Here is a 22,778-nt window from a genome sequence, read left to right as displayed (position 1 = left end):
GTTCGTATTGTAGCTACTCCACAATACTAACCTCATTAATAGAGTAGAAAGAAGGAAGCCTGTAAAGAATACAAATATTCCAAAACATGCAACAAGACACTAAGTAATACTGCAAAAAATGTGGCAAAGCAATTCACTTTTTGTTCTGAATATAAAGTGTTGTTTGGCGTAAATCCGATAGAACACATTACTGAGTACCACACTCCATATTTTCAAGCATAGTGGTGACTGCATCATGTTATGTGTATGTTTTCTCCTATCACAGCCATTAAACTCTGTATTTTTAAAGTCACCATGGGTTTCTTTCCTCTCAAGCAACTGAGTTAAGAAGGACGCCTGTATCTTTGTAGTGACTGGGTTTATTGACACACCATCTAATGTGTAATTAATAACTTCACCATCCTCAAAGGAATATTCAATGTCTGGGTTTTTTTAGGTGCCCTTTGCGAGGCATTGGAAAACCTCCCTTGCCTTATTGGTTGAATCTGTGTTTGAAATTCACAACTCGACTGAGGGACATTACAGATAATTGTATGTGTGGCGTACAGAGATAAGTTAGTCATTAAAAAGTCATGTTAAACAATATTATTGCACRCAGTGAGTCCATGCAACTTATTGTGACTTGTTAAGCAAATGTTTACACCTGAACTTATTTAGGCTCGCCATAACAAAGGGGTTGAATACTTATTGACTCAAGACATTTCAGCTTTTCATTTTTTATTAGTTTGTAAAACATAGCTCCCCGTTATGGGGTATTGTGTGTAGGCCAGTGACAAAAAAATCTCAATTTAACCCATTTTCTATTCAGGCTGTAACACAACAAATTATGGAAAAAGTCAAGGGGTGTGAATACTTTCTGAAGGCACTGTATATTAAACAGTAATCTGAATATGAAACTAGATAGACCTGAGTTAGTAGAATGACTCCTAATCAGTGGTGGTGTCTGAAAGCATTACTAGCTGACAAATCTTTAATTCCTCCCTTCCTTGATTCTTCAGTTTCTCCCCTCCCTCTCAATGCTCATTGGAGCAGAGGCTCCAAGGTTCCTGCCCGCAGGCCTCTACCTCCAATGAACTTTGTGGTACTTTCCAATAAGGTAGAATCTCAATTGTATTTCCTTGATTTCTCACATCCTCTCGCCTCCTTCTCAAAACCCATTGGATGAGAAAGTCAGAGGTCCCTCCCCTCTGACCATCTCATCTAACGGTTTTGAGGAGAAAGGATGCGAGGAATCAAGGAAATGCAATTGAAATTCTCGCTAAGTACTAATTGTGACTGGGTGTGGCTCTGGTACAGGCAGAAGATGAGGCTCCTCCCAGGCCGCCCCTGCCCCGCCTCTACGACTATGAAGACCCGCCCCCCACCATCCCACCCCTCCCCAAAGAGGCAGCAGCGGTCGTAAGACACACGTCGGTTCGAGGGCTCAAACGCCAGTCAGACGAGAGGAAGAGAGACCGTGAGGTCGGAGGGTGTGTCAACGGAGACTGTAAGGTCAGGACAAGCCATTATTTAAATGTATTTAATTAAGTCATTTATTTTTTGAGACTAGACTTTTTTTGTACTTCTAAGGTGTATGCTGCACGTAAAAACAGTTCTTCAGCGGGTGCCGTTTCTGAAGTGGAACAGTCAATTGCGGCACTGTATCAAATCACTGCTGTTTTCAGCTGTCACCATCGAAGCCAGTTTCACGGGACAATAATATTGTCATGGCTAAGTGACTATCATACTGTCACACAGCCATTCTATTCCAAACAGCTGTCCTCTTTCCTCTTCTATCATGCACTAATCTCTATGCATCTGAGAGAACTGAATAGGCAATATGGTGGAAATGAGTTGCCAACACACCTTTCCTGAAGGAGAGGGTTGAGGAAAAGGCGACAATGTTTTGAAATGAAATGCATCCTTTACCTCACTGAGAGGTAGCGGTTAATTTAAGAGGGTYGGGCCAGTAACCGAAAGTTTGCCGGTTCGAATCCCTCAGCAGACTAGGTGAAAAATCTGTTGATGTGCCCTTGAGCAAGGCACTTAATCATAATTGCTCCTGTATGTCACTCTGGATAAGAGCATCTGCTAAATGACTAAAATGTACAAATGAGAGTATGTCTGTTATGGTGACCATATTACTGCTACACCAGCAGTCACAAGTCATGACCACAGTTAAAAACCACGTGACCGTTGAGTCATGGTAACTAGGCTTCTCCAAAAATGCATTTGAAAAATCAAATCAAACACTTCATGAGMGCCCTGGCATTGAGTTTGAGCGGAATAGGATCACCTGTTGCCCACCGAGAGCCAGCTCCTCGTAGCTGGTTGATGCATGGAATGAAATAAGTGTTCTTATATGCCCATGTATTTCTATATTTCTATGTACTGCTATGCAATTGCGTGAGAAAACAGAGTTTTGGTGGCCTCTATTAAAAAGAGGAGGATCCCATTAGCTTTCTATAGAATGAGCCTACTATATTTATTTCTCAACTTTCCTAATATTAAGCACATTGCTTCGCAACCGGAGTAGCCTACCAGGCTGGCATTAAAATGAGCCGCAGGAAAAACGTCCTCCAGTCGCTATGCAAGTGCATATGGATGCCGTCTTTTCCCCTGCCCCTGTTCCAACAGCTGTATGATAATGTCCCATTCTACATCAAAACTAATGTCACACATATATTATTTAGTATATGTAAAGACAACATTAAATTGATAATAGTCTGATGGGTGAGAATATTATGACTTGTGAATGATGCCCAGCGTGTGCAGTCTAATGCCTCGATCACACCGATAGTGTCATTKCATTGTGGTACACCAGAAGTACATTAGTTTCCAATGGAACGCTGCGTTTGCCTTGCAGAAGTAGTTGCAGTGCGTTCTGTGTGGTGCATACGTTGGATTTATCGAACGTATGCATCAAACTGTATGTGTAGACGGCTTGACAGAAACGGTAGCAGAAGGTGAATGTTGAACTTTTGTTGCACACATCCAAATGATAATGCGTACTACTTTTGCACAACACACTATCTGTGTGATCGAGGCGTAAGGCAAGATACAGTGCATGCATTTTTGTGACTTTTTCATATCATAGTCGCCAGCATCATGTAGCCTAGCCCATGGGCCTATATGTTTTGATAAGGTTTGTATCACAACTAAAGTGGCCAAATAACTCTAAGCCTAGTCTATAGGCCCAAGACCCCTGGAACAGGGTTGGAGAGCTCATATCTTACAGAGCCTAGTGAAACAAGACTCCTGGAACAGGGTTGGAGAGCCTATAGCCTACAGAGCCTAGTGAAACAAGACTCCTGGAACAGGGTTGGAGAGCCTATAGCCTACAGAGCCTAGTGAAACATATGTTCTTATAAACCAGTCATTGCTCAATCTCCTGTGAAAACAGAGTTTTGACTGGCCACTATTTAAAAGAGGATCCCAGCTTTCTCATGCTGCTATATTTATTCTTAACATTAAGCACATTAATCCGCTTTACAACCGGTGTAGCTTACCTGGCATATTAAAAACCTGTTACATGTTTTGGGGGGTGGGCCATTATAAATCAAAAGACCAGATACAATTGAGAATTGATGGGTGAGAATGTTATCAAGTGCTTGTCAAACTGTGAATGAGAGACGGATGAAGTGTGAAGTGTGACGTGTGAATGTGAGACGGATGACGTGTGAATGAGAGACGGATGACGTGTGAATGAGAGACGGATGACGTGTGAATGAGAGACGGATGACGTGTGAATGAGAGACGGATGACGTTGTGAATTGAGAGACGGATGACGTGTGAATGAGAGACGGATGACGTGTGAATGAGAGACGGATGACGTGTGTAGCATGCACAAGAAACAGAGCCGAACGCATGCCTTTCATGGGACATCATTAGTTGYATCATGCAGCCTTACAATGTATTAGAAATCAAAACATATAGCCTAAGGTTTGTGTCACAAAACAATATCCTTTCTACATTCAGCTATGTTCAATTGCATTCTTCTTACTATAAATTAATATAAAATAATGCCACAGGAAATATAAGCAAATCTTATCTGCTAAATGAACTAGTGTAGTCCACAGCCATTTGGCATAGCCACATCAGGRCCTAACATARGGACGACTCAGARTATGATATTATGTTCTTCTGAAATTGACTACATTTTCTTCATATCACAATGTTTCTTTTGATCTGCTTAAATAAATAAAAATCGTAGGCCAGGGGTTTCCATTTCCAAACTGTTTGTTTTGTTGTTTAAGGGTTGTTTGTTGTTGTTTTGTTGTTTAAGGGTTTAAACTTACTCTTGAAARTTGTAATAGTAAAATGCACCAGGTGGRTAGTGCATCATCAGTTCCTCTTGTCATGTCAGTCAGTACATACATTAGAGAGCTATTTACAACTGGTCAGAAATGTCCAGATCAACTAGCCCATGTCACGTTTTTTTTTGTTTTTTTTGCCCATAAATATTGTTGTAAATTTTGTCACGCATATATCACATGAWTACACATTGGACATGGCAAAATGTGTAGAATTGCAGGAAATAAACTTTAAACCTGCAACATATTCTCTCCACCAACAAGAGGGGTGTGAACAGTTTGTGTCACGAACGCTGCTTGTGCCCATAGAAATATATATGGGGCGTGTGCCGCGCACATGGGGGCCGCGGGATGTTCCCCAATGCTGGAAACGGGGCCCYGAGTGAAAAGGTTTGGCCCTGGTTTAGGCTATATTAAACAGATTTATTACACTTATTAAAATGTAGATGTTCCAAAGGTCAGGATCAGTGGCTTGTAGGTTATGTGTGGAACCCCAGAGATGCTAAATGTGTTTATGTTCATTAACGGTCAATTACAGTAAGACCGGCAGTTATTTGAATGACAGTTACCAGCTGACAAAATGTCTTGACCACCACAGCCCTAATTAAGAACAATATGTATTGTATTGAGTATTAAGTTGACTCAAACCTCACTGATCTAGTGTGACGTCTGCAGTGTGATTGTTGCTTTAATCTCTGTTGTCGTTTCAGGTGGAGCTGCGGTCGTACCTCAGTGAACCAGAGCTGCCAGGGATAGGCCAGAGCAGCACAGGGTCTGAGGGGGGCTACCAGACCCTCCCAAACAAAGGTATTATCAGCTAGCCTGGAATCCAGACCTGGTTAAGGCTTACATTCCACTCCTTGCCACTTTGTGTCTTTTCAGGGCAGTGGTGCTGTGTCAGAATGGGTTTCCTCCCAAGCATACTCTGACAGTGTTTCCTGTTTCCTGTCCGTCCCAGGTCTGTCAGGCTCATCGTCGCGGCTGAACCAGTCCAGTAATATCTCCTCCTACGTGACCCTAAGGAGAGGAGTGGCCGGCTCAGCAGGGAGGGTGAGTCACCACACAAAGGCTGCGTTCCAAAAGTAGTCAAATCAAATCAAATGTATTTATAAAGCCCTTCGTACATCAGCTGATGTCTCAAAGTGCTGTACAGAAACCCAGCCTAAAACCCCAAACAGCAAGCAATGCAGGTGTAGAAGCCACGGTGGCTAGGAAAAACTCCCTAGAAAGGCCAAAACCTAGGAAGAAACCTAGAGAGGAACCAGGCTATGAGGGGTGCCAGTCCTCTTCTGGCTGTGCCGGGTGGAGATTATAACAGAACATGGCCAAGATGTTCAAATGTTCATAAATGACCAGCATGGTCAAATAATAATAATCACAGTAGTTGTCAAGGGTGCAGCAAGTCAGAACCTCAGGAGTAAATGTCAGTTGGCTTTTCGTAGCCGATCATTAAAAGATCACCGCTCCTGCGGTCTCTAGAGAGTTGAAAACAGCAGTCTAGGACAGATCGCACGTCCGGTGAACAGGTCAGGTTCCATAGCCGCAGGCAGAACAGTTGAAACTGAGCAGCAGCTCGGCCAGGTATACTGGGGACAGCAAGGAGTCATCATGCCAGGTCGTCCTGAGGCATGGTCCTAGGGCTCAGGTCCTCCGAGAGAGAGAAAGAAAGAAAGAGAGAATTAGAGAGAGCATACTTAAATTCAAACACGACACCGGATAAGACAGGAGAAGTACTCCAGATATAACAAACTGACCCTAGCCCCCGACACATAAACTACTGCAGCATAAATACTGGAGGCTGAGACAGGAGGGGTCAGGAGACACTGTGGCCCCATCCGATGATACCCCCGGACAGGGCCAAACAGGAAGGGTATAACCCCACCCACACCACTAGAGGATATCTTCAACCACCAACTTACCATCCTGAGACAAGCAGAGTATAGCCCACAAAGATCTCCGCCACGACACAACCCAAGGTCCGCAACCCAGACAGGAAGATCACGTCAGTGACTCAACCCACTCAAGTGACGCACCCCTCCTAGGGACGGCATGAAAGAGCACCAGTAAGCCAGTGACTCAGCCCCTGTAATAGGGTTAGAGGCAGATAATCCCAGTGGAGAGAGGGGAACCGGCCAGGCAGAGACAGCAAGGGCGGTTCGTTGCTCCAGAGACTTTCCGTTCACCTTCACACTCCTGGGCCAGACTACACTCAATCATATGACCCACTGAAGAGATAAGTCTTCAGTAAAGACTTAAAGGTTGAGACCGAGTCTGCGTCTCTCACATGGGTAGGCAGACCATTCCATAAAAATGGAGATCTATAGGGGAAATCCCTGCCTCCAGCTGTTTGCTTAGAAATTCTAGGGACAATTAGGAGGCCTGCGTCTTGTGACCATAGCGTACGTGTAGGTATGTACGGCAGGACCAACTCGGAAAGATTGGTATGAGCAAGCCCATGTAACGCTTTGTAGGTTAACAGTAAAACCTTTTTGCTCCTCCAATAATCGGTATAGGTATCGGCGTTGAAATATCCTAATCAGTCGACCTCTACTATGTAGGAAATAGGGCTCTGGTCAAAGGTAGTGCACTATGTAGGGAATAGGCTCTGGTCAAAAGTAGTGCACCACACAGGGGATGGAACGAGATATGAGTTACAGTCCAAATGGCAACATATTCTCTATATAGTGCACAACTTTTGACACAACTTTCTGTGGTCCAAATGTCCATTCTTTAATGCACGTGTCAAACTCATTCCACGGAGGGCCGAGTGTCTGCAGGTTTTCACTCCTCCCTTGTACTTGATTGATGAATTAAGGTCGCTAATTAGTAAGGAACTCCCCTCACCTGGTTCTCTAGGTCTTAATTGAAAGGAAAAAATGGAATGAGTTTGATACCCCTGCTTTAATGTTTCCTTGTAACCATATTTATCCTGTGTAAATGCAAGCTTTTCTTTTGGTGCTGAAATCTGTAGTTTTTGATAAATGTAGCATTTTACGCGACCTCTGCTAAGGGAGCCGTTGTTGATTTCAGCAAGAAAAAAAAGCTCACATTTACACAGGACAAACATACACTACATGACCAAAAGTATGTGGACACCTGTTCGTCGAACATCTCATTCMAAAATCATGGGCATTAATATCTAGTTAGTCTCCCCTTTGCTGCTATAACAGCTTCCAYTCTTCTGGGAGGCTTTCCAATAGATGTTGGAACATTTCTGCGGGCAGTTGCTTCCATTCAGCCACAAGCGCATTAGTGAGGTCGGGCACTAATGTTGGGCGATTAGGCCTGGCTCGCTCTGTGTTCCAATCAATCAAATGTATTTATAAAGGCCTTTTTACAGCAGCAGATGTCACAAAGTGCTATACAGAAACCCAGCCTAAATCCCCAAACACAAAGCAATGCAGATGTAGAAGGTGTCTGATGGGGTTGAGGTCAGGGCTCTGTGCAGGCCAGTCAAGTTCTTCCACACCGATCTCGACAAACCATTTATGTATGGACATCGCTTTGTGCATGTGGACTGCTCGGCCATGGAAACCCATTTGATGAAGCTCCCGACGAACCGTTCTTATGCTGACGTTGCTTCCAGAGGCAGTTTGGTATTTTGGTATTTTATTAGGATCTCCATTAGCTGTTGCAAACTTTCCTCTAGGCTCAAATTAAAGACATGACAGATAGGAGTGGCTATAGAGTCAGCTACCATCCTCAGTAGCTTTCTATCTAAGTTGTCAATGCCAGGAGTTTTGTCATTATTGATTGATAATAATCATTTTCCCACCTCTCCCACACTAACTTTACAAAATTCTAACTTGCACTGCTTTTCTTTCATTATTATTTTTTTTATGCATGAATAATATCGCTCACTGTTCGCTGTTGGCATTTCCTTCAAGTTTGTCTACTTTGTCAATGAAGTAATCATAAAAATAATTGGAACTCAGTAGTGAGTGTTGCAACCGAGGACAGACAATTTCTACGTGCTTCAGCACTCGGCGGTCCCGTTCTGTAAGCTTGTGTGGCCTACCACTTTGCAACTGAGCTGTTGTTGCTCATAGACGTTCCCACTTCACAATAACAGCACACTTACAGTTGGACGGGGKCAGCTCTAGCAGGGCAGAAATTTGACGAACTGACTTGTTGGAAAGGTGCCATCCTGTGACGGTGGGCCGTTGAAAGTCACTGAGCTCTTCTCTAAGGCCATTCTTCTGCCAATGTTTGTCTATGGAGATTGCATGGCTGTGTGTTCGATTTTATACACCTGTCAGCAACGGGTGTGGCAAAAATTGCAGAATCCACTAATTTGAAGTGGTGTCCACATACTTTTCTATATTTAGTGTAAGTACAAGGACATTTTTACAAGTATCGATTGACAGCGACTCAATATAGTTAAAGGTGCAGTCCGCCCACACTCGTCGCCAGTCAACTTCATTGTACTTGTACATTGTGGAGTTGAGAAACTCRGCTATCTTGTCCTAAGACTAAATACTGAATTAGTGTTGAAGATGTGTCTGTTTTTTCCTTTGTTTTTCCTGTCTTCCTCCTCTCCTTACCTGTCTTCCTCCTCTCCTTACCTGTCTTCCTCCTCTCCTTTCCTGTCTTTCTCCTCTCCTTTCCTTTCCCCCTCTTCATATCACATTTCTATGGCACTACCCATCTCATATCTCTTTCACTATGTTTCTCTCTCTCCTCATATCCTTCTCTCGCTCTCTCTCTCTCTCTCTCACTATCTCTCTCTCTCACGATCTGTCCCAGGAGAGACCTAAGAGTGCCTTGGAGCAGCTGTACTCTTCTGACCAGCAGCCCCAGTCTCTGGCCCAGGCCCCCCGGGGCCGCATGAGTGCTGAGGAGCAGCTGGAGCGTATGAAGAGACACCAGAGGGCCCTGGTCCGCGAGCGCAAGAGGAACCTCAGCCAGGGAGAACGTCACTCCACCACCCATCGTTCCTCCTCCTCTACCAGGCCTCTCTCCTCCACTGACCTGGGCTCAGTACGTTCCTCCCCTCCCAAACCCCGCAGCAGAAGCAGGGACCACTGCCACTGTCACGCCCCTGCCGAACCCCTCACATAGGAGCCACCGCCACAAGCACTTACATGCTAAACGGCTTACGCTAACACCATTCTCCCACGCTCTCCCCCATGTGTAACCAATGGCAGTAACATTAGTAAAGTTAGCATCACGCTAAGGGCCGGTGGGGCTGGTGCTAAGCCGGGGCCAGCTAGGCTGGGTTGCAGAGCAGTCAGACTGTGTGTGGTGGAGGGTGCTTTGCGGAGTAGGGGAGGGGATATCTGTCAGAGATGGACTGTAAGACAGCGCTGTCCCCCATATTAAGGTGTAGGGGTTGAGTTTACCCGATCACTAGTGCCCCCGTGTGGTACCTCACTGACACACTGAATGTATATCAAGGAGAAGAGGTGGGCATCTCTGCCTTCCCTCCCTCTCATTCTATGTACATTTACATTTCTGTACATATACATTTTTATTAATTTACTGAAGGATATTTTCAGTAGCCTATACATTTGTAAAATTATATTTTATAGAGATTTGATGAAATGGGGATGAGGAAATGTGTACCATGTTTGAACAAATCAACGAGGAAGTGGTACAAATCATTACCAAACATCCCTGCTCCCTCAATCATTAACAAACATCCCTGCTCCCTCAATCATTACCAAACATCCCTTCTCCCTCAATCATTACCAAACATCCCTGCTCCCTCAATCTTTAGCATTACACGAATGAATCTAATGAAAGTGCCTTTTTTTGCTGATGAATCATAATTTTCTTGTCACAAAATTGCCCATCAACCTCACTTTTTCCACCCTGGTTGTCTTATGGCATGCTATGGCTACCACATAATCAGATTAATTGAGCCTATGATCGTCAAAAGACGAGGGACATCACATTACAAAGTCTAATATATTATCTACCACACAATCTTAACCAGATTGCTGTGAGCTCACCAATAATAGCTTCAAACTCCTAACAGCATTACTAATCAGCCTTTGTGTTCCCAGCTTCTACTTACAGTTGGAAAGACTTACTTCATCAGCTTCTGCTGGTTACGGAGTTTCATTTTGTAGTTCTTCACCATAATAGCCAGAGCTTACACTACTTCTCGTTTTAGACTCTCTTTTAGGTCATTTGAATCTGCTCATCTTATACCACACCATGCCACACKAAACAGTCGCTTATTCACCCCATTTAGTTGGTGCTACATCAACATTAGCAGAGCCTTTYTAAGACCACAACTAAGACGTTTCTACTTGGCTGTGGTTGACCGCTACAACGGTCCACTTCCATGGTCAAGGTCATAGTGAGAGAGTACTCCAGTCTGAGTACCTTTAATTGGCCTATTTTATCTTATTAATTGGCCAATTTTATCTTTCACTGCAGATGAAAGGAAAGTGATAAGCAAAATGGCTGCCGAAAGCCTACCATCAAGGCAGGTGTAAATTCCACCATATTTCTTTCACCCATCCCAATTTGTTTTAAATCAGCAAGGATGAGAAAATAGCACAAAGGAAGGGAAATAATGGACAGCTAATGTTAAATGAATCTGTAAAACGAAGAATCACAACTCCTTCACGCCTGTTATTTTCTAATGTAGAGATCTGCACTCGAGAATAAAGTAACGTTGCTTCTACAAAATCTTTCTGGCTGTGTTTTTCCATTTGGCGGGGGTTTGATGAATATGTATGCATGCATTTTCCCTGTGATGTGATTTTCCTCCGAGCACAATAGCGCATGTGATGCACTTTMTCCTCACAGAATGGGAATACATGCTGAGGCCTACACACACTGCAGTGGGAATTATGCATGCGTGGGTTTAAGAGCTTGGACACACAAACAAATACACTCATACAGTACACACACTGTCATACAAACAGATATTTACTCAAAACACAAATGTGTTTATGGGTTTGGAAAAGCAAAGGAGAGTGTGTGGGTTTGTGGTCACAGGTTAATTAGTATCGTTTGGTGGTTGATTCTGATGATGCTGTAATTCATCTAATTTCCTCATGAAACCAGGACAAAAAAAATACAATGATAGTTTTTATTTTCAGGAAAGCCATTTTTTCTTTTAGATATACACTACCGTTCAAAAGAAGAAGGTCTTTGTTTCTGGCCATTTTGAGCCTGTAATCGAACCCACAAATGCTGATGCTCCAGATACTCAACAAGTCCAAATAAGGCCAGTTTTATTGCTTCTTTAATCCGCACAACAGTTTTTCAGCTGTGCTAACATAATTGCAAAAGGGTTTTCTAATGATCAGTTAGCCTTTTAAAATGCTAAACTTGGATTAGCTTACACAACGTGCCATTGGAACACAGGAGTGATGGTTGCTGATRATGGGCCTCTGTACGCCTATGTAGATATTCCATAAATAAATCTTTCCAGCTACAACAGTCATTTACAAAATTAACAACGTCTACACTGTATTTCTGATCAATTTGATGTYATTTTAAATGGACAAAAARTGTGCTTTTCTTTCAAAAACAAGGACATTTCTAAGTGACCCCAAACCTTTGAACGGTAGTGTATATGTCAACAGTCCTTCCTCCAAAGGACCATTCTAAGGATTAAAGTTTGAGAAAATCCCTAAAATAATGTTATTCATGGTATTTTTTTGCCCTGGTTTAGTGGTCAGATACAATGTGCCTTTAAAACTTTCCTTCCTAGGGCCCGAAACTTGATTTTTCTGGCCATGCACTGCGGAAGTCATAGTAAAACTCCTTGTATGCTATTGTTTTTTATTTTTTTATTTTATCTCACTCGAGATGTGTGTTATGAAGGGGGGGTCCCTGATGAATTTGCTATCACAAAAGGGGTCCCCGGCCCTAAACCGTTTCAGAACCCCTTCTCTAGTGGTCAGATAAAGTAACTGTTGTTTGTCCCCCCCTAGTGGAGGCGTGAGCAGCAGGACTTTGATTTGCAGCAGGAGCAGAAAGCTCAGGTGGTGGAGCGACAGGGTGCCGAGGGCCAGAGCGACGAGGGGCGTAGAGAGCTGAAGGAAAGGGAGAGGATCCAATCAGATGAGTGGCTCACGGTGATGGCCACGCCCATGAGGGGGACTGACATGGAGCCCCTCGACTACGACCTGGACCTCAGTCGTGAGGTACGTTCATGAATGGCCAATCAATTTTCTCCTATCAACACCCTTATTGATGAATATTATGCCTGTACACATAAGTGGTTAAAAAGGGGAAGTTCAGGGGCCTCCCGGGTGGCGCAGTGGTCTAGGGCACTGCATCGCAGCGCCTTCTGAAAGTATTCACACCCCTTGACTCTTTCTACATTTGGTTGTGTTACAAGCCTGAATTAAAAACATGATCAAATGTAGATGTTGTCACTGGCGTACTACATTCAATACCCCATAATGTCAAAGTGGAATTATGTTTGTAGAAATCTTTACAAATTAATTTAAAATGAAAAGCTGAAATGTCTTGAGTTAATAAGTTGCATGGACTCACTCTGTGTGCAATAATAGTCTGTAACATGATTGTTGAATGATTACCTCATCACTGTACCTCACACATGCTATTATCTGTAGTCGAGCAATGATTTTCAAACACAGATTCAACCACAAAGACCAGGGAGGTTTTCCAATGCCTCACAAAGAAAGGCAACWATTGGTAGAAGAAGAAAATAACTGACATTGAATATCCTTTTGAGGATGGTGAAGTTATTAATTACACTTCGGATGGTGTGTCAATACACCCAGTCACTACAATGATACAGGCGTCCTTCTTAACCCAGTTGCTGGAGAGGAAGGAAACTGCTCAGGGATTTCACCATGAGGCCAATGGTGACTTAAAAACATTTACATAGTTTAATGGCTGTTATAGGAGAGAGCTGAGGATGGATCAATAACATTGTAGTTACTCCACAATACTAACCTAAATGTTCATTTTCTATACATTTRCCAGCATTTCMWAAAATATGTTTTCACTTTGTCATTATGGGATATTATGTGTACATGGGTGAGGAAAAAAATACATGTAATCCATTTTGAATTCAGGCTGTAACAACAAAATGTGGAATAAGTCGAGGGGTATGAATACTTTCTGAAGGCACTGTAAACAGATGATTTCTGAATATTGTTCTAAGCCTTAAATTGCAATTCCGCCACTTTTCAACCTCATATTCGTTATCTACAGCACCAAACCAGTGTCTACTTAACTGAAAGAAGTACGTTTCTATGATCTGTGGTTAAAAAGAGAAGAAGAAAAGCCCTAAAAAATGCTTCTCTATGACATCACAGGGTAGGATTGAAAGTTTCTATTCAGAGGCAGGGTATTGTCTTGCTCCCCACTTCACCACAAATCTGTGTTTTGAAAATCACGTTTCTTAAAATTCTTAAACTTTTGATGATGTCATCGGGTAGAATTATTTTACTCAATTTTYCTTCTTCTAAAAACGTAGACATGCGCCCGTTTTCACATATGTAGACACTGGTATTGTGCTGGAGATTATGAAAATGAGGTTGAAAAGTGTTGGAATTGCACTTTAATATGGATTTGTTGGTTGACTGGATGTCTTCACTATGATTGGTGTATGTAGCTGTCCAAGCCCCAGAAGGTGCCTATCTCAGAGCGCTATGTGGAGTCAGACCCCGGGGAGCCTCTGAGCCAGGAGCAGATGGAGGAGCGTCAACGCAGAGCAGAACGCATCATAAACATCCTGGCCAAATCCAAGTACTCCTGACTTAGTTTCATAAAAATCTATTTATTTTATATAGAACTTTTTATTACAAAAATAAATTCAAAGTAGTTTTTTTTTTAAATACGGCAAATTTAGAGTGATCTGGCAGATTCTTGATAAGAAATAGTAGTTGTTGTTTGTGAGAAATCTGGGTACTTCTTATCGGGAGAAGAAAACATATCATAAGCATCGTAATGTCCCTAATCCTGGGTCTCTGGGTCCACTGGATCCACTGTTGGGTTGTGGCTGATTCAATCCCAGGTGTGACTTAAAACTGGGTCCTAGCTTAAAACTTAAGATCATAACACAAAAAAGCGATCGCAAACATTGTGTTCGTCCCAAATGGCACCCTATTCCCTACATAGTGCACTACTTTTGACCAGAGCCTATTCCCTACATAGTGCACTACTTTTGACCAGAGCCTATTCCCTACATAGTGCACTACTTTTGACCAGAGCCTATTCCCTACATAGTGCACTACTTTTGACCAGAGCCTATTCCCTACATAGTGCACTACTTTTGACCAGGGCCGAATTGGTAGGGAAAAAGGTTCCATTTGGGACACAGACTGTATTTCCTTTGGGTTTCGGCCTCTCTTTTTCCTCATGTTTGTATTCCCTTCCCACCTGTGTGTCAGTGTTCAGAACACACATCCGTCGTCTGGTGTCCCACTGGACTTCACTGATCTGGACCTAGCCATGCAGCAGCAGAAGAGGATTATGAATGTGTCTCACGCCTTGGCCTCTGAAGCCTCCATCAAGAGCAAGCAGTTCACAGGTCAGCTCATACACACACATGGACGTGTGTAAAAACACACGTAAACACATACACACTACATATACACTCAGTGGCCAGTTTAATATGTACRCCACCCCGTTCACGAAAATGGTTCGCTCATACAGATGTGGCCGTGGCTTCCTATATAAAGCAGGCAGACAGGCATCAAGGCATTCAGTTACTGTTCGATGGAACGTTAGAATGGGCAAAACGAGTGACCTAAGCGACTTTGAGGCAAATAACGTCACAGTACAACAGTGGTGTGCAGAATGGCATCTTGGAACGCACAACTCATCGATCCTTGTCACGGATGGGCTATTGCAGCAGGCGACCATACYGGGTTCCACTGCTATCAGCTAAAACCAAGAAGAAACGGCTCTAGTGGGCACGCGATCACKAACACTGGACAAATGAGGAGTGGTAAAACATTGCATGGTCCGACAAATCCGGTTTCTGTTGCATCATGCTGATGGCAGAGTCAGGATTTGGCGTAAGCAGCATGAGTCCATGGCCCCATCCTGCCTGGTGTCAACTGTACAGGCTGGTGGCAGTGGTGTAATGGTGTGGGGAATTATTTCCTGGCACACGTTAGGTCCCTAGATACAAGTTGAGCAACGTTTACATACCCMAAAGAAGTCRGGCTGTTCTGGAGGCAAAGGGTTGTCCGACCCAGTACTAGATGGGTGTACCTAATACACTGAGTGTATATACTACACAGTGTACACACACAGTCTATACACACAGGCTACTCTATGCATGCTGTACACACACAAACACACCCTTTTCCCACTGAACTGCCTACAATATCTTTGATCCCTTTATAACCATTAATTAATTCCTTCATAAAACACTCCTTTAATATAGCTATAGATGGAGTATCTAGTAGGACATTGATTCTTTCACTGTGCTCCCTTCAGAGAAGCCAACCCAGTTAGTATCCTGATTCTCAACCCTTCTCCCAAAGTGAGAAGTATGGATTTATCAATGGTGGAAACTTCCTCCAGCCAATGCTTGAATCAAATCTATGATGGGGAGTATGCCAGTGCACACTCCTGGAAGAAGAGAATCGGAACAGAGAAAGGGAGACAAATGCAGCACACTCCGGGGTGAAGGATCAGTTTTCCCTCATCATAACCTTAACCATTAGTGTAGAAMATTGGCCCAAAACTGACCCAAGATCAGCGTGTAGGGGCATCTTCACTGTACAACACAGTAATGTGACCCTCTTTCATTGCCCCTGGTTGTGCAGACAGYGAGATTCTGATAAACAGATCTAGTGAAGGTACACTGCATATTCTCTTGAGTGTCGTGGCCTTAAGGTGCCTCTGTGATGTGTTTGTGTTGGCATCCCACTGGGGCACAAGGTAGAATCAGCCTTGTTTTCACCTCATTTCAACCCCACAACAAATCGATGTGATGACATTGATACAACATAAGACGATTTCATCTTTTTTTTCAACCAAGTTTTAACATAAATCCAATGACATGGTGCAATGTTTTGTTGAATTCACGTTAGACGACAACTCAACCAAATGTAAATCAAAACTAGACGTTGAACTGACGTCTGTGCCCAGTGGGATAGTTGTAGTCTTTAAGTGTCATTTCTGCTCTCACAACTTGGAGTGCTTTGGTGGTTTCTTTTCTGAGGCATGGTGGCTTTTGGTGTCCAAATGTTGTTGGGTCATGTGATGTTGTTGGGTCATGTGATGTTGTTGGGTCATGTGATGTTGTTGGGTCAGGTGATGTTGTTGGGTCAGGTGATGTTGTTGGGTCAGGTGATGGTGATGTTGTTGGGTCAGGTGATGTTGTTGGGTCAGGTGATGGTGATGTTGTTGGGTCATGATTAGAATGTAAAAAGGTTGTGGCTTATTGTTTCCACACAAACAAGCACTGCTTACTTAGGCATTTTGGAAAGAGGGTGGAACTATAGATTGAAGACATCACAGTCTGTATTTTCAATGTCATGAGCATGTTTTTCCCCCCCTTTTAGCCAAAGCTCAGCTGAATGCTGACTGACCATTGACACAGACGCCAAGGCACCGACAGGACATCCGTGAATGAAAATAGTTGATGGGCAAAGGATCTAATACTAATCATTTTCAGCAATTAATGCCAGAGTGATGTTTTATAATACTTTTTATTGGAGTTAAAACGCGATAATAATGTTTTCTTTTAAAGAACCAAAAGGAGTTATTGGAATCTCAACAAGAGCATTGAAACTGTGCRTGTACTTAATGTTAAGTTTGAATTGGAGTCGTGTTTTGCACTTTAATGTTGTGTGTAATTGTTAACACTACTAGTTTTTGCAACAGAATCATTAGCTGTGTTTTTRAAGTGTGGTCTATATTTCTAAATAAATAAGTTCTAAGCAATGTTTTATAGGTCGTTGAGATGGAAACGTAATTATGACATGAATCATATATTTATTTTATTTTGACTAATGAAAGACAATCTTGCACCAAATTGCACCCTTTGTAGCTCAGCACTGCCATGTAACGCTTTTGCCAATCAACTGTATTGTATTATATGTCATTTAAAAGGGAAATAAACCATAATGATGTTTTATGGAAATAAAGGTTTTAACAAAACATGTTGCCTCATGTCCAGTTCTCTCTCACTATTTAATCATGAACACACTCTTATACGGTCAATGTGTCATAAATCAACTCACTTCAAACAGTAAATGCAAGACGATTCAATCATGAGCATGTTTATTTTGGGCACAATTCCAGCCATAGTGCTGAAGATCGGCTTTATAGCGCGATTGACAATTAAAGGGATTACTCTTAACATTTCCCCCAAAACATTTAATGACAAGACATGGAAAATTACAACATTGTCTCACTAATGCATTTCTACAAAATACACAACATACGCAGCAGCAGATYTGGCAACAACAAAAAAGCACATTATGCATACAGGTTGTAGCATGGAATCMTTTTAGCTGAGCATATTTACTTCACACAAAGTGGCCATCAATTCAAAACACACATAACTGACACTGCTCGACTGCACACCAGACCCGAATGCAGTTTGAGTTCTCATCAGAACTGAAAATTAGATCCCGACCCAAGCCCGTAAAGCTTGAAGCCCGAGMCCAGGCCTGGTCCGACATCACAGAAATTAAATGAGCACAAACCCGAGAAAATAAAATGCCAGATGTCTAGAAAAATAAGTATAATGATTTAAATTGGTTTTGAGAACGAGGCGGGTGGCAGCAGTGAGGAGACGAGGAAATAACCATTGGGCCTGGAAAAGCGTAGAGAGAAAAACTCACCGTAGTTATGATCAACTGAATGATGAAAATATAGGCTAATGCAATTGAAGGCATGTATCAAATTCTTGCTTATCCTGTATATCCCTAAATCATATGCAACCGTTATACACATTTAAAGCAATAGTCCTGTGTGGTCACCTACATTGTCATTTCAGCACCTTTTTGATTGGGACAGAGCCTTTGCGCTGCTTTRAGACAAGCATGTGGGACTCGTTTAGATATATCAATCAATGTCAGATTTTTGTTTTCACAGAATCAGTTTGGATATTTGGTAACTATTTAAGCTAAGGGAAATGTTAGGTATATTGATCATCTTTATTCTAGTTTGCTCATWTATTAGCTGATCAGAAAATGTGTCTATCATGTATATAAGTGGATTTTGATCTTCACTCGCGTGAGTAGTCTGTCCTACTCCTGAACAAAAGCCTGTGACTTGTTTGATAATCAATGCGATTTTTCACTGAATCTCCATCTGTATATTTGGTTAATTGATCTCTGGCCGGACAGGTGGAAGTGGTAGCTCATGTATTCGTTTGCTCATCTAGCACTGATCAGAAACAGCTAGCATGCAATGTAGCCTAAACCAAGTGTATTATTTATCTATTGACTCACGTAGTAGCCTTATTTAGAGCCTAGGCTATTTTCCTATCATCCCAATCCCACTGAAACCCAACATCTTGACTCCCCATTTAATTGTAATGGTCGCATTAGCATGGAAATAACAGACAAATCTACAGCCATCAACATACTGTTGTCCTGCCCATCTAATGTGCTTCCTTGGGTTTATTCTGATCATAGACACAAATTAACTGGGATTGCTGGCTGGACAGTCCTGTCTTTAAAAGCTCTTCTACATTATGCATGTCTAAATATCACTATAACTCTGCGCTGTCTCGTATTGCTGCCCATCTGAGAGCTTCAGTAGAGAATGTGATCAACAAATTGTATGAGTAGATATGGATTTTTAATTTTAACAATATCCTCATCTCTCCGTTATTCATGCACTGATYTGCTATCTGTATAGGCTAATCATCAACTCAAATATTGCCAAATAGGATATTTTGTCATTCGTTGGAGGTTTTCTAGCAAGCTTAGTATCTTTGGTCGTTTGTATGATGCTACAGCCTGCTCTGTGTTGAGATATCCGACTACTGAAATGCACTGAACTAATTGAGGAACATGATAAAGCTCGGAATTTATSAACGGCCTGTTTCACAATTCACAAAAATGTAATTGCTGATCAAAGTTACTCTATCATTACCAAATACTGGCCCAGACAAGCCGGCAACGTAGCTCAGGGAGAACCCTGCTATAGTGATCATATTTTAAACGCTTTAAAATGGCCACCTTGGGAGATTTGAGAAAATATTAATCCCTACTGTGTGGTACTTCAGTTTATTGATGTTTAAGTACATTTTATAACACATGATGAGACATTCAACACAATTTAATTAAAGCTTTTGCTTCATCTCAGAACCATTACATCACGTCGGTACAGTCCCTCTTTCAGTTAGGAATTCCTAACAAAAATTGACAAGGAAACAACAGGGGAAATCTGTCTCAATGATTGTTACCTCCTTCAGTAGTGCACTACTGGTTTGCTGCTCAGCATTGAAACATAAAAGACATCTTAAACCACGAAGTTACCATGTATCAGCTTGGGAGTACTGCAGAGACACAAAAGAACGACTTATGTACAAATCTGTGGTTTGACTTTAGAAAAAAGTGACTGTTTTTCTCCCAGTCTTAGGATGACTTCACAAAGGCCATTTTGAAGGTGTGTTTCTTGTCCTCTTTCTTGTCTTTCGTGCTGTCCTCTGGGCTTGGTGAGGGGGGTTTGTCTGGTGAGCCCTGGGGTTCTGAGGGGCTGTCTGGGGCATTGGGACTGGCTGGTTGCTCTGCCTTGCTTTGGCCCTCTATGGGTGGTGGAGGTGGGGCTGGGTCAGGCTGTGGAGCGGARTGGAAGAGTCACAAAATGAAGATCTGGAGACTGGGGCAACATGCGGGTACGTACATGACATTTTGGCTGTATAAATTATGCCTCTGACTTGAGCCAATCACAAACAGTCTTAGTAAAGATTGACACGTTGTGGCGCTTCCATGTGCTGTGCTATCTTACATAGCCATGATAACAGATGTATTCCTCCATAGCCATGCAAACATACAAGTCTAATGAGAAGCACCATCAGTAACTCGAATCTTAAAATAAGATTATATCAATCAATCAGTATTACATCACGGTCTAATCTTGTCATGTAACAGGCCAGGATTGTGTTCATTGCAACAGAAAACAAGTTTTTATTAGACAAATTCAGATAGTACCTTCCAGGCTTTGGAGATTTTTCTTCTGTTTGGTTCMTAACGAACACAACCCAGCTAAATAGAATGAAAGCGTACCCAAAATTGCTTCAGCCATTCAACCCCATAGATAATAGTACAGCAGATTGTCTGATGTCATAGAACCCCTATTCATCAGAATGGAACAATTTGTCAGCCATCTTTGCTAGGATCGATGTTCAACTTAGCCCACCCAATCTACCTACCTCATCCCCATATTGTTTTTATTTACTTTWCTGCTCTTTTGCACACCAGTATCTCTACTTGCACATCTGCTCATTTATCACCCCAGTRTTAATCTGCTAAATTGTAATTACTTCGCTACTATGGCCTATTTATTGCCTACCTCACGCCATTTGCACACACTTTATATAGACTTTCTTTTTTTCTATTGTGTTATTGACTGTACGCTTGTTTATTCCATGTGTAACTCTGTATTGTTGTTTGTGTCGCACTGCTTTGCTTTATCTTGGCCAGGTCACAGTTGTAAATGAGAACTTGTTCTCAACTAGCTTACCTGGTTAAATAAAGGTTAAATAAAAAAAACTTGTCTGTCTGTCTGTGATCTCTCACCTCGCTAAAGCCCAGTCCGACGTGTCTCCTGTTCCTGCCTGACAGCTTCCCGTCCAGCCCCTGCTGGTACTGCAACTCCAGCTCAGAGTTCATCCTCTGGTCCTCCGCCCCTGCAGAGGACAAACTAGTGAAACACCAATCATACCAAATACAGTGCTATCTGGTCCCAGATAGTACTGTATTGATATGGGAAAAGGTTAGATTAGATGAGATAGATACATCTGTGAGTAAAGCATTTGAAAGGGGTGTAGAATAGGGTTGTCAAGATACCAGTACCTTGACAACCCTTTTTCTATAATTCAAAAGAGGGTTACTCACCGCTGCGGACATGGGATGTTGATTTGTGATCTCCAATGACTAGACGTCCAGTGTGTTCTTTCTGCAGGACCAAATACAGTAGACATGTAATACCACAGTTCTGTTCCTCCTTTGACAATGCTATATGGATAATAAATTGTAGCCTACGATAAAATGGTGGCTCAATCTAATAGTGGAATAGAGGTAACCGTCAAGTGGAATAGAGGTAACTGCAATAACTAAATAATAACTGAGTTACAGTAATAATAGTCCAGTACCAGACTGGCACACTTGATTCAACTAGTCAAGGGCTTGGTGATTAGTTGACTTAGCTACATTTGAAATCAGGTGTTCCAGTAAGGGCCACATATGTGAAACGTCTAGTGGTCCCTGATGAGAGGGTTGGGAAAAATAGTCTACATAGAATATGACCAAACAAACCTTCCCTGCGCCCATCAACCTCAAAAACTTCTGCTTCCTCTCGTTGTCCCCCAGATCTGCAGCTGCCCATGGAGTAGGTCCATCCTGCAAGAACAACACAGAATTGCCTACAGTACACAAGGAATGGGATCCCACCAAAACGTAGCCTAGGCCTATTATTGCACCTTTGGCTCGAAGCTCACAAACAACTTCCCAATTGGATTAGCTCAAGTCACACATCTTAATATAACACTAACTAGCCACGTCATATGCCTAGTAGTAACAGCCTTGAGTTCATTTATATCAAAATAAATGTTTATTAAATTAACTGGCTGACTATCTTGCTGGCAAGCTTCATCATGATGTGTCAAACTGGCCACCTTAATGTGAATAAGTTAGCTAAAAATAACACTTGTGATTTGTTGACCAACKCTAATTAAACAGTTAACGTTAAGTGTTTTACTCTATGGCTTTGTTGAGCTCKGACGCATTATGTTACAGGCTGCATAGCTAGTTAGGATGCAAATAGACTGCATACTTCTTTGCTAAAGCAAACCAGATACGGGCCTTGCTAGCCAGTTCGCTAACGAAGGTTAGCTGAACTGCAAGGCCTGTCCCGTTCAATGCATTTAGCTATAGTTCACCTACTTCATTCGGAGAACCAGGTCTTTTCGTCCCGTGTCGATTTCCTTCAGAACTCATTTTCTTCGTAAAAATGTTTGTTTTAGCTAGCTAAATCAAAAATATTGACATAKCAGTAGACTGGCTAGCTATGCCACCATCAACAAACAGTTGCAGTTGTGAACTCAAACGGAAACTAGCGATTCCAACTTCCGGTTGCGTTGATTTCTTCTTCACATAGGAAGGCAAAAAAAAGGGGTTAAAATGTGCTCATTAATTTACTCAAAACGTTGCAGCATATGTACAGAAATGGTTGATACTTTTTTTTAAACCTTCTTGAGATCCTTCAACAACCTCCAGGATACCTACAGCACCCATTGTCACAGGAAGGCCAAAAATATCAAGGACATCAACCACCTGAGCCACGGCCTGTTAACCCTGCTATCATCCAGAAGGCGAGGTCAGTACAGGTGCATCAAAGCTGGGA

The 22,778-nt window shown here is 42.3% G+C and overlaps 2 protein-coding genes across 7 annotated transcripts in view; one reads left to right on the top strand and one right to left on the bottom strand.

The window, feature by feature from the left end:
- The window catches only part of LOC111971919 (pleckstrin homology domain-containing family A member 7), a 184,684-nt gene extending 167,330 nt beyond the window's left edge, over nucleotides 1-17,354 (top strand). For all 6 annotated transcript variants that reach the window (XM_023998705.3, XM_023998704.3, XM_023998709.2 and 3 more), the window contains 8 exons: nucleotides 1,297-1,491; nucleotides 5,003-5,099; nucleotides 5,251-5,342; nucleotides 9,039-9,272; nucleotides 12,191-12,403; nucleotides 13,849-13,982; nucleotides 14,627-14,766; nucleotides 16,757-17,354. In XM_023998705.3, the coding sequence (XP_023854473.1) occupies nucleotides 1,297-1,491; nucleotides 5,003-5,099; nucleotides 5,251-5,342; nucleotides 9,039-9,272; nucleotides 12,191-12,403; nucleotides 13,849-13,982; nucleotides 14,627-14,766; nucleotides 16,757-16,782 (1,131 nt within the window). In that variant the 3' untranslated portion in view covers nucleotides 16,783-17,354. The remainder of the gene's footprint in view (nucleotides 1-1,296; nucleotides 1,492-5,002; nucleotides 5,100-5,250; nucleotides 5,343-9,038; nucleotides 9,273-12,190; nucleotides 12,404-13,848; nucleotides 13,983-14,626; nucleotides 14,767-16,756) is intronic.
- Nucleotides 17,355-19,422: 2,068 nt separating this feature from the next.
- LOC111971950 (small acidic protein) lies at nucleotides 19,423-22,685 on the bottom strand. The gene is made up of 5 exons (XM_023998741.2): nucleotides 22,319-22,685; nucleotides 21,692-21,775; nucleotides 21,272-21,332; nucleotides 20,954-21,063; nucleotides 19,423-19,990 (listed from the first exon to the last, which is right to left on the bottom strand). The coding sequence occupies exons 1-5, from the start codon at nucleotides 22,370-22,372 to the stop codon at nucleotides 19,790-19,792; spliced, it is 510 nt and encodes a 169-aa protein (XP_023854509.1). The 5' UTR covers nucleotides 22,373-22,685; the 3' UTR covers nucleotides 19,423-19,789.
- Nucleotides 22,686-22,778: the final 93 nt, after the last annotated feature.

The sequence above is a fragment of the Salvelinus sp. IW2-2015 genome, linkage group LG13 (assembly GCF_002910315.2).
Source record: "Salvelinus sp. IW2-2015 linkage group LG13, ASM291031v2, whole genome shotgun sequence".
In the NCBI taxonomy this organism is placed as follows: Eukaryota; Metazoa; Chordata; class Actinopteri; order Salmoniformes; family Salmonidae; genus Salvelinus; species Salvelinus sp. IW2-2015.
The sequence above is the reverse complement of the archived record's forward strand: the minus strand, read 5'-3'. Positions and strand labels throughout refer to the sequence as shown.